A 12300-nucleotide genomic window follows, 5' to 3' on the forward strand; every position below is an offset into this window, starting at 1 on the left:
TGGGGAGCAGAGCTTAAACCCCCACCTACCTGCCCCAGCCAAGGCGATGGACCGCCAGGTAGCCCACAGTTAACAGATCCCCAGCCAAGGGCAATGGACACCCAGACTTCCCCACACATGTGACTGAGCCCAGCCAACATCAACAGAGTTGTCTAGCCACGCCCGTGCTGACCTGAAGTATGTGAGCAATGAATACTTAGTATGATATGCCCCTGGGGTTTCACGCTGGTTGTTACATAGCATCATTGTATCAATAGCTAACAGATACACTTGCCAAAAGGAAAACACACACAATTTGTTAAGTTACCTACTCTGCTGAGATTTTCCATCAAGCTGTCCCACGCTGAACTAATCAGAGCATACTTTAAGACGGAGGGAAATGACTAAACAACCATTATGCAGAAATGTATTAAAAATGCACCACTTGTATCTCTATTTCGTTTAGCATATCTCCTCAGTTAAATACTAGTGAGTAAATTATAAAGTTACGTAAAGCTATATACAGAGAGAGTTATAAATTGGAGGTTTCCCCTATTTTACTGAGGAAGGCACTTCTGGGCAGATGAAAAGCAAAACTGCATACAATGGGATCATCAAACGTCCCCAGTTCATTTACCCATGTTGTGCCTATGACGGAAGCAAGAGCAAGTTGTGCCTATGACGGAAGCAAGAGCAAGTCAGGGGCACAGAGCGGGAGCGGCAAGGGACTTACCCGTGTGGGACCGGAGGTGCACGGTGAGCTGGCTGGAGTTGCGGCTGGCATAGGGACAGATCTGGCATTTGAAGGGCCGCTCGTCGGAGTGGATCCGCAGGTGCTTGTTGAGGCTGCTGCTGTCGGCGGCGGCGTAGTCGCACGTCTTGCACTTATAGGGCTTCACGCCCGTGTGGCACCGCATGTGGGTCTTCAGCTTGTCCTTCCGGCTGAAGCACTTGCCACAGACCTCACACTTGTGGGGTTTGTCTCCTTCAAATACACAGAGGGCATCAGGAAACAGCGTAAAGAAGAAGGCTCATCTCCCACTGCCTTGTGAAGAGAGTAATATGTGATCACCAAAGTCTATTTAGAAACCCCCCAAGTGGGATGGGTGGTTGGCAAAGAGCTAAGATCTTGGAGGGGGGGTGGGGTGCCTCTATTTTGAAGATGAATCTGCTATTACTGTTATTTTCTAATTTTTCCTATGTTGAATATGAATTTCTTATTTATTAAGAATAGAATGCAACCCAGCCAGTGTGGCTCAGCGGTTGAGCATGGACCTGGCAACCAGGTCACTGGTTGATTCCCGGGTTGCAGGCTCAATCCCCAGTAAGGGGCATGCAAGAGGAAGCCGATCAATGATGTTCCTCTCTCACGCATGTTTCTGTCTCTCTGTACCTCTCCCTACCTCCCTCTCTAAAAATCAATAAATACATATATAAGAAAAAGAATAGAATGCAACTTAAATTTTTGAATTACAGCTCAGTAAAATAAAGTGTCCACTGTCCCTTGTATCCATTCTATTTCCCTTGTCACCACAGACGTACCCTAACCCTCAGACCCCTTAGGTTTTCGGGGCTCGTGGCTGACCAGCTGTGGACCACGTCTCTCGGCCTCATGTGCAGTGAGGTGTGATTCTGCGACCACGTCCTCGTCAGTGAAATGGCAGAGAAGGAAAATGTGCCCCTTTTGGAAAAAGAAACTGTGCTTTCTACCTTTTCTCTCTCCCCTCCTTCTTGTCAGCGGTAACCAGGACATGGGGTGAACTGGCAGGTGTGGGCAGGTTAGGCCAGCACACCTGCAGACGGTGGGGAACGTAACATAATGTACTGTGATGGCACAGAAGGAGCTTAAACCCCCACCTACCTGCCTGGACCACCTGCTTACCTCTGGCCAGGCATGTGACAGAGACACAAAGCCCTGCCTTGTCCGAGCTGGTGTCGGGTTTCTTTGCTATACCTGCTTCATCTGGACTCGCTAGACACATGTCAACTTGTCACCATACGTTTTTTGACATAAATTGTTCCAATCTCTTTTGTATCTGTGTGTACCTGTACTTTTTTTGGTACAAAATGACCTCTTGGCTGACATCAATTAAAACACGTCCTTTCTGAAAGGCACTGTGCCTCTGAGTGGTTTTACTGAATTCTCTCAACAACTGGGATTAGAATCCAGGACTGTCTTGCTTTCTTAGCCAAAAGCAACACTGCCTCCCCACTGACTACATCTTTTCACATCATTAATAACTACACGATGCCCTAACCGGTTTGGCTCAGTGGATAGAGCACTGGCCTGCGGACTGAAGGGTCCCAGGTTCGATTCTGGTCAAGGGCATGTACCTTGGTTGCAGGCACATCCTTAGTAGTGGGTGTGCAGAAGGCAGCTGATTGATGTTTCTCTCTCATCGATGTTTCTAACTCTCTATCCCTCTCCCTTCCTCTCTGTAAAAAAATTCATAAAATATATGTTTAAAAAAAACTACATTATTTTTATTGATTTCAGAGAGGAAGGGAGAGAGAGACAGAAACATCAATGATGATAGAATCATTGATCGGCTGCCTCCTGCATGCCCCCTACTGGGGGCTGAGCCCACAACCGGTGCATGTACCCTGACCAGGAATCGAACCATGACCTCCTGTTTCATAATAGGTTGACGCTCAACCACTTAACCACACCGGCGAGGCAATACCCACATGATTTTTAAGGCTGAAGCATTTCGTGTGTAGAGGTACCGTGAATTACTGAACCAATTCCTTACCTGGCCATTGAAAAGAGTAAAATAGGTATGTGCATACTGCTGTGGGAAGATGTCCAATAGTCAACGAAAAACAGCAAGTTGCAGTGATAATATATACAACATTACGCTTGATCTCCGCCAAAAGGCTGAGAAGCTATCGTATATACAATATTACCTTAGTAAGAAATGTAAAAAGTAAACTGTGTGTGTGTCTTAGGCTTGGTACAGGAATGCCAAATCTAAGAATAGACCTACTGGACGATTAAGACTGGTGACTTATGGGCACCAGACAAGAAGGAGATGGGATGCAAGTTAGGATTTTCACTTTTACTTTATATCAAATACGTAAATAACCAAGTACTCATATCATTGTCGGCCCAAACTGATCACTACCATCATAGAATAAACATCTGGAATTCAAGAACACCCCTAAAAATGTATGAAATATGACAATTTTATTATTAAAATGCTAATAGTCAAATTTAAATATCCAGGAACAATAATTTCTCATTATTGTCAGCTATTAGGTGGCCACTGGGGTCCCTGTCCGTGTGGCTGCAGCACTGAGCAGATGCTGGCCAGCTCTGCTGGTACAGAGCCCTGCTACTCCTTTGTTTTTGGTCAAATATAGTTTTACTGATGTCAGAGAGGAAGGGGGCGGGGGAGAGAGAGAGAGAGAGAGAGAGAGGAACATCAATGATGTGAGAGAATCATTTATTGACTGCCTCCTGCACACCCCACACTGGGATGGAGCCCACAACACGGGTATGTGCCCTGGCCAGGAATTGAACCGTGACCTCCTGGTTCATAGGTCGACGTTCAACCACTGAGCTATGCCGGTCGGGCGAGCCCTGCTATTCTTGCTCCTGGCCACGTCCTCTCCTCTGAAAGTAACTAAAGTAAGGACGCCTTCTTGTCAACTCTCCACCTTGAAGATGTTGGTGGACATACTGCAGTTATGTAGAAAATACCCTACGAAACCAAGCCTGGCTAACTGTATGTAAAAGGTGCTTTTTGAAGATCTCATGCACAGACTGAAGGTCGTGGCCCTTACTTATACTTTTTAAAAGATCTTTTGATTTTTCTAGCAAGAGAGGGTAGAGAGAGAAAGAGAGAAAAATACCAATGTGAGAGAGATACATCGATCAGCTACTTCCTGCACACCCCTGACCGGGGATCGAGCCTGCAACCCAGGCATGTACTCCGACTGGGAATCAAATCAGCTACCTTTCAGTGCATGGGACAATGCTCAACCAACTGAGCCACACCAGCCAGGGCCTTACTTATATATCTATAATGCTTCCCCAATCCTCATTAATAGTTACAGCACTGTACTCTTGCAATGTTGAGTATGTGACACTTGACTGATGGAACTTCAGCACGTGAAAGCCACATGGAGAAATTCACTTTTTGTTACATTGAGAATGCTTACCAATACTTGAAACTTAAAACTGAACATTCTGATCATTAGAATAAATTCAAGTGATATGTCACTGTGAGGTTGACTGGATCCGATGGTGGCTGCCAGTGCAATAAGGCAATCATTGGCCAGGGCCAAGGAATATCAGAAACAACCGATCTTCCAAATGCTGAGGCCAAAATGTGGTCTTCAGGCAATTAGTGACACCTAAGCCAGATCTCAGTGTGTCTCGATCTCATACACTTGTTTTTAAATTTATACATGTCTGTATCATCGAATTAGGGGTATCTCATACTTTGTTAAAAAATAGTGTAAAAATGCAATTCCTTTTCCTTGCAGAAAATTGGGGAGACATAAAAACAATATATTAAATAAATTTAAAATCACTAGATATAATCACATTTTTCTTTTTTCCACACACTGATTATTTTCTCTTCTTTTGATAAAAAGTATTTATTTATGAAATCCCCCCTTCAAAATTGCATGAATAACACACTCACTACATCCAATCATACGATGTAAAGATACATAAAAGAAATGTTACTATTCTTCCCCCTCATTCCTCTCTTCACGAATCATCTCTCTCTCACACACAAACATCCAGAGACACATTTATAGGATCATCTCCTCAAAAATGACAAAAATAGGTGCATTTAAATTTTAATTCATTCTGGCAAATTAAAGTTCCCAATGGCTGTAGTAGCAGTTCACATTTCCACTAGTGAAGTTCGCTCAGGCCTGTTTCAGTCCTGGATTTCTCGCTTTAGGCATTTTCTGCCAAAATCATGTTTAGGAACAGCATCTTGTTTTTATTTATTTGTGTGTGCAATGCACTGAGGTTCTATGTCATGTCCTGAGTCTGACTGGTCTGGATCCCCAGCTCTTAGCACAGAGAACATGTTCAGGGCATAGGTGCCAAAGAAATGTGACTTACCTGTGTGGATTTTTAAATGACGCTCCATGTCCTTCATGCCATAGGCAGTCTTGAATTGGCAACCTTAAAAAGGCAAGGAGAGATTAATTATAAGACATAATCACTTTAGAGTGGAGAAACTTGGCAGAAACTTCCTCAACCAAGTGATGAGAGTTAACCCGCCAGAAACAGGACACACAGGTGTCCTGTGCCCCCGACGTGATGAACCAAGGTCATGACATCACTCCTGCGCTTCCTGCCCACACTGCAGAGCCTATATCTAATCGGGAGGAAACCTCAGACAAACACAACTGAGGGACACTGTACCCAATAAATGGCCTGTACTTTGTAAAAATGTCAAGGTCATGAAAGAAAAGCGCAGGATGAAAACTAAATGCAATGTGTGATCCTGAATTGGATTCGGGACCAGGGGGAAAATGTTTTTCTTTTGACACAGAGACAATTGGTAAAATCTGAATAAGGTCAGTAACTTGACAATAGTGTGTATAAATGTGAATTTCCTGACTTTGATGATTGTACTGTGGTTATAGGAATTTCCTTGTTCCTAGGAAATACATATTGAGGCATTGAGGGACAAAGGGACAGCATGTCTGCAACTTACTCTAAAATGGTGTGAGGGGGAAAATACATAAATATATATGTATATAGGAAAAATGACAAATTACATGTAATATGTTAACATTTTGAAAATCTAGATAAAAGAATACAGAAATTTTTTTGGAACAATTTATTATTATTTTTTTAATATATTTTTATTGATTTCAGAGAGGAAGGGAGAGGGAGAGAGAGAGATAGAAACATCAGTGATGAGAGAGAAGCATTGATGGGCTGCCTCCTGCACACCCTCCACTGGGGATCAAGTATGTGCCCTGACTGCGAATCGAATTGTGACCTCCTGGCTCATAACAACACTCAACCCTGAGCCACGCCAGCTGGGCTTGAACAATTTTTGTAACTTTTCTGTAATTCTGAAATTATTCCCAAATAAAAATTTGTGGTTTTTTGTTTTGTTTTTTAACTAAGAACAGAACAATCTTTCTAGATGTCTTCCTAAGCTACCACCCCACATGAAAAATTCACAGGAACCTGAAACTCTCACATGTCCCATTTCAAAGTCCCATGGCTGTGCAAGTCTCAAGAGCCTCTGTACATGGTGACCCGGGATAGCGGAGGTAGGGCGTGGGGATGATGCACATACGGGGCTCTGACTTGTAAGCCAGGGAGTTTGGAGCATATCTACGTTGAGTTCACGATGTAGGACCCTGGAACCTGCACTACGTCACATCCTTCCCACAAGCAGGACACAAGGCTGCCTCTACCTGGGTAGCAACAGTTGAGCCTCTTCTGAGCAGGGGGTGCCGAGGGCTTTTTGACACGTGACTTGGAGGGCAGAGAGATGACAGTGGTGGTCTGGTTTTCGTTGCTTTCTGTGGGCAGATACGTTTGGTAGCCATGCTCAAAAACAAACTCTGGAGCTGAAACTGAAAGACAGGGCGGTTATTAATTTTCATAGTATGAATACCCAGCAGCCATTCCTTTTGCCTACCTGCCTCTCTAGAGCATGAACGTGTTAGGTTGCTTTCCCAGCCTCCCTAGCTGCTTAGGCGTGTTCACGTGGCCCCGTTGCAGCCAGTGAAGCATAGGAGGAGACATGCTGGGGTTTCTGTAAAAGATTTTCTCCCGGATTAAAGCCAAACAAACAAGTGGGGGAAGAGAGATAGCGGAGGAATGCTCATTCCTGTTGCCCTGGTTACCCCACCACTTCCTGTCTTTGGACATGCTGGAGTGAGGATGTGATGCCTGCCTCTGTGGCAGCCATTCTGTAAGCACAAGGGAACAGCAAGAAAAGCAGATGTTGAGCCAGAGTCGTGAAACCATCCAAACCTAGGCTTCTTTAATAAACAAGGAATGTCCCCATCATTTACACCAGGTAGGTTTTCTGTTAATTCAGGCAAATGCTTTAGGTACTTTCTTTTTTTGTTTGTTTGTTAATCCTTACTAGAGGATATTTTTTCCATTGATTTTTAGAGTGGAAGGAAGAAAGGGGGAGTAGGAGGGGAGAAGGTGGGGGGAGGACATCGATGTGAGAGAGACACATCAACTGGCTGCCTCCTGCACATAACCCAACTGGGGCCGGGGACTGAACCTGCAACCCAGATATGTGACCTGGAATCAAACCCAAGACACTTTGGTGTGCGGGCCAACACTCTAACCACTTAACCACTCCACCCAGGGCTTTACCACAAAAATCCTAACAAACAAGTGGAAACAAACGGATTGAAAAAATCCTGGGAAAAACTACAAGTTCTCCCAAAAACACTCTTTAACACAAGTACTCCTAAAAAAAGTAATCCCGTACTCTGACTGAAGTTCTGAGGGAAAAAGAAAAAAAGGGGACCGCACATATTTATCATTATACAAGATACAACAGGTAGTCTCAAACCTCTTTATTTAAATCAATACAGACCTCACGTCATTACCTATTTGGGCTGTGGCTGAAGCAACAACATCTCTGCCACAGGTTTGAGGTGCTGTATTTTCTCTTAAATATCTTCATTCTCTGAATGTAAGGCATTATAGATTGTAAGATGTACCATTGTTTTGTGTATAACAGATTTTAAAAAGCTGCCAATTAAACACCTGACGATGCAATGCTTTCATATTCCTCATTTTGTATCAAGTATGGATATTCCTTAGAAATTTCACACATACTGAATGGGTCCTTTCAGACCTCCTTGGCTGTTTGGACCGCCACCTCCTGGACACTGTGGCAGGAATGAAAACATCATTCTGATGCATGTCAAGGAACACCTGGTTCCATCAGCATCTGGTGTTTGAGTAAACCCATGGCTTCCATTGTTCTCAACTGAAACGTGCAGAAAGAAGCTAAGCGGCTTTTGCTCAAAGTTGGCCAAACCATTCTGAAAGCGGATGTTCCGCCTTCACGCCAAGTCTCTCAGATGTGTCCATCAACCACACCTGCCTCTACTGACATGTCTCATCTACTCCGTGGCCTTTGGCTCTTGGCTCCAGCTTCCTTCGCTCTGTCTGGACCCCAGGCAGCAAGCACTGACCTACCTAGGAACTTGCTACAAAGGCAAATTCTTGGGTCCCACCCCAGCCTATGGAATCAGAAACTCTGGGGTGGACCCAGCACTCTGCATTCTAACAATCTGCCCAGGTGAGTCTGAGCCTGAGAACCACTGGCCCAGATGGCCCTTTTCTGTGCATCTCAGCAGGAAGAGTTAGCCCAGCTTTGTCTAGCGGAGGCAACCCATCTTTCTGATTGCTGCTTCTCACGAACAAAAGGGCTGTTCCTCCAACACAAACACGTGCTTCATCACTATCAAACTGAGCCCCTATGATGGTTTCCAGGTATCTCTGGGTAGAGTTACTTTTCATCTTCAACCTGAATCATCACGCAGCATCTGGGAGATGTTCTAAACAGCAATTAAACTCAAGGTGCGTAGTTCCTGAAAAGGTACACGACTCTGCCGAAGTGACCAAAATGTGCTCCATACGCTTAAGTTTGTTCACAGGTCCAGAGAGCGTCTCGTTTGTGACTGCCTGTTGGTCGACAGCAATCTCACTAATTCTAAGGTGCACCTCCCTGTCAGGGACCTTACACTGTGCTTTGGACCGATGTGTCCAGGTCCAGCTGTTTACTCTGGGAGACCGCAGGCCAGGTGTGTGAGCCTCAGTTTCCTCCCCTGTGAGCAGAGATAATCACTGTACCCACCTCATAAGGTTGTTGCAAAGGTTAATGAGAGAAGCAGAAGCCAGGAAGTGCCCATGCTCGAGTCTACAGGTGAACAGAACTGGGCAGTGGCACTAGATTCTCAAGGGGAGTTTGACTGAGACCCAGGAAGACCAACCGCCTGTTTGCCCAGGGCAGAGGGTCATCCAGGACACAGGATTTGCAGTGCTAACCTAGGATGGCTGGTCATGTGCTCATGACCTCCCAACTTTCTGCTCCACAACTTTCTGCACAAAAAGAAGGCTGGCAGGTGTGTGTGGTGGGTGGGTGGGGGCAGGGTTGTGGAGTGGCCAGGTCCCCCACAGCCCAGCTCAGGGAGTCCCTCTCAGTCCTCCCGGGAGGTGAATGCAGGGTCCCTGTCCTCCTGAGATGAGCATGAGACTCCCTGGAGATGGGACTCCCTGGAGATGGGCGGGGCTTCGACTCCTGACCTCCTGCCGGCCCCTCTCCTGTGAGCCTCAGCATCCCAGGATTTCATGGAAGGTCACAGCAGAGGGGGCTCCCGGGAGTAATGTAAATATTAACCAGGTTTCAGATGTGTGGCTTGCAAACATTTCCTACCATTCTGTAGGCTGCCTTTCCAATCTGTTGTTGCCTTTGATGTGCAGAAGTTTGATGCAGCCCCATTTGTCCATTCTGCCTTGGTTGTGTTGGAGAGACGGCAGGAAGCAAAGGGCTAGGCACCCAACTGCAGGGATCATTTAAGAGGCAGGGCTACTCACACATAACATGTGAGTCACCCAAAATAGATGTCTCCTGGACAGAATGGGTTTGTTCAAGAGCTTGGGCTCCTAAGTCTTATCTTCCTGAGTCTCGGTTTCCTCACCTGAAAAATAGGGGCGATTCCCATTCCTATCTCCTCAGGCTGTTGTGAGGATTAGAGATCAAGCCTGTGAAACTGTTACTGCTATTGCCATTATTCACTGATTTATTCAGCAAAAATTTACAAAGCACCTACTGTGCGCTGTGCATAGAAACACATCAGTGAGCCAGAGGCAAAACCCGTCTTCATGGAGTTGGCACTCTAGTGGTGAGCGTGCAGGCTAAAAAAAATTTAAATAAATACCCTATAGCTAAATGCTATGAAGACAAATACAGCAGGGAAGTGGGACAGGAAGTGCTCGGGGCATGCAACTTTAAGTAAGGTAATCCTGGAAGGCCTCAGTGAGGAGGTGACATTTCAATACAGAACACAGAAGTATGTAACTATTAATTGTCTTCTGTTGCAGGTGTCTGGAATTCAATAGCCAAGTAACCCAGGCTTGTTGGAGCCTCCTGGATGGCTTTATCAGAGTCCCCCTTTCAGGCGCCCCCACGCTCGGCTTCTTGCCAGGGACACTGTGAACAATGAGACCTGCGGGTCCCACAGGAAAAGCCTTCAGGTGGCCTTGATCACGAAGGGGCTGCTTTGGGTGTCTCAGTGCAGTTTGATGTTGGAGTAGCCACTCGTTCCCAGGGATGAGTGTGAGTGTGTATGTGTTGTGTGTGTAAACGCCAGGCTGACCTGGGACCAACCTCTGTCTCCACCACTCACTAGCTATGGGGTCTTGATCAAACCATGTCGCTGCTCTTCAGTTCTTTTGCCAGTAAAATGGAGATGTGAGCTGTGACTGCACGCTCATACCTTCCTGTCCTAGCAGACACCTGACAGGCTAATCAGGTCCACTTGCCCTGGAATTAAGAATTGGGACTAAGACTGCATTTTGGCGTGGACCTTCCTTCTGCAAAAAAAAAGCATAAAGCTTGGGAGCTGTCACGCAGACGGCGTGCTCCTCCCCATGTAACAAGCACACAGGCCGTCCTGAGATCTCTTTGACATGCAGGTTCGGAGCCAGCAGCTCTGGGAGGGCTGAGGCTGGGTTCCCAACAAGCTCCTGAGCGGTGGGCATGGTCCCGGGCCACACTTTGAACCGTTAACATCTGAAATCCCAATCACATTTCTGGTTTCTGGTGTCCATCGCTTTTTAAATTCTTATTCTTTTAAAATATATTTTTATTGATTTCAGAGAGAAAGGGGGGGGAGAGAGAGAGAGAGAGAGAGAGAGAGAGAGAGAGAGAGAGAGAAACATTAATGAGAGAGAATCACTGATCGGCTGCCTCCTGCATGCCTATCAAGCCCGTAACCCTGGCCATGTGCCATGATTGGAATCGAGCCTGCAACCCCGGGCATGTGCCCTGACCGGAATCAAACCCAGACCCTTCAGCCTGCAAACCGAAACTTTATCTACTGAGCCAAACTGGCTAGAGCCACTTTTTAAAAAATATATATTTTTATTGATTTCAGAGAGGGAGAGAGAGAGAAACATTAGTGATGAGAGAGAATCACTGATTGGTTGCCTCCTGCACACCCTCTACTGGGGATTAAGCCCACAACCCGGGCATGTGCCCTGACTGGGAATCAAACGCTGACCTCCTAGTTATAGGTCAATGCTCAACCATTGAATCACACTGGCTGGGCAGCATCGCTCTCTTTTGAGTTCCAGCTACATCCTTGCCCTTGGTCCTTAGTGACTCCCTATTTCCTTCTAAATAAAAGTCTCCTCTTGGGCTTAAACTACGATAGCCAGAGCAGGGGTCTGTCACAGGCAAACAACAAACCGTCCTCCCTAAAACAAAGTGAACCTGCGCTAGATTGGGAATTCACTGAATAGGAACAAAAACAACACCACAAGTGGAATGGAGCTTTCTTCCCACTTCCCACACCCGCTTCCCACTCCAAGTGCTGGGTTCACTTATTCATTCAGATCTCTTGAGCACATACTATGTGCCAGACACTGATGCCAATAGATTTCCTTCCTTTCTCCCCTTTTCCTGGTCCAGTGGTTCTCAAAGTTATCATGTACCAGAGATTCTGCTGGAGATACCAGGGGTAAAGTCTGGGTATCTTTATAGCTGTATTTTTTAACTAGATTTTTATTGATTTCAGAAAGAAAGGGAGAGGGAGAGATAGAAATATCAATGATGAGAGAGCATCACTGATCGGCTGCCTCCTGCACATCCCTCACTGGGGATCCAGTCCACAACCCGGGCATGTGCCGTGACCAGGAATCAAACTGTGACCATGACCTCTTGGTTCACAGGTCGACACTCAACCACTGAGCTACACCGGCCGGGCTATAGCTGTACTTTTAAATAAGATTTCTAGGTAATTCTTCCTTCCCATCAGCTCTGACTCCTGTTCTGGTCCAGTCTACAGAGACTGCAGTTGGGTGGCTCTCCAGAGGGGCCCTTGGCTTGGATTCCACTGCTGAGCCCTCTTCTCTGTCCCTTGGTGGCCCAGTCGCCTCCACGGCAGTGGGACTGGGCCCGTGTCCCATCTTAGCCAATGGGGTCTGGAGTTTCTGGGAAGCATGTCCTCCCTGATAAAGAGCAGCTGTCCCTCTCTCCATCTGTGGACAGGGCTGAGCGAAGGCTTGAGGCATAAAGCAATGGCAGCCTTCTTTTCACCATGAGGTGCATGAGGGTCGAGGCCAAAGGA

The 12300-nt window shown here is 46.2% G+C and overlaps 1 protein-coding gene across 2 annotated transcripts in view; it reads right to left on the reverse strand.

The window, feature by feature from the left end:
- Window positions 1–12300, reverse strand: part of ZFP64 (ZFP64 zinc finger protein) — an 86677-nt gene that overhangs the window by 62787 nt on the left and 11590 nt on the right. For both annotated transcript variants that reach the window (XM_080685183.1, XM_080685182.1), the window contains exons 3-5: window positions 6385–6546; window positions 5066–5128; window positions 713–964 (exon numbers count right to left, since the gene is read on the reverse strand). In XM_080685183.1, the coding sequence (XP_080541309.1) occupies window positions 713–964; window positions 5066–5128; window positions 6385–6546 (477 nt within the window). The remainder of the gene's footprint in view (window positions 1–712; window positions 965–5065; window positions 5129–6384; window positions 6547–12300) is intronic.

Source organism: Plecotus auritus, assembly GCF_963455305.1.
Source record: "Plecotus auritus genome assembly, chromosome: 8".
Classification (NCBI taxonomy): domain Eukaryota; kingdom Metazoa; phylum Chordata; class Mammalia; order Chiroptera; family Vespertilionidae; genus Plecotus; species Plecotus auritus.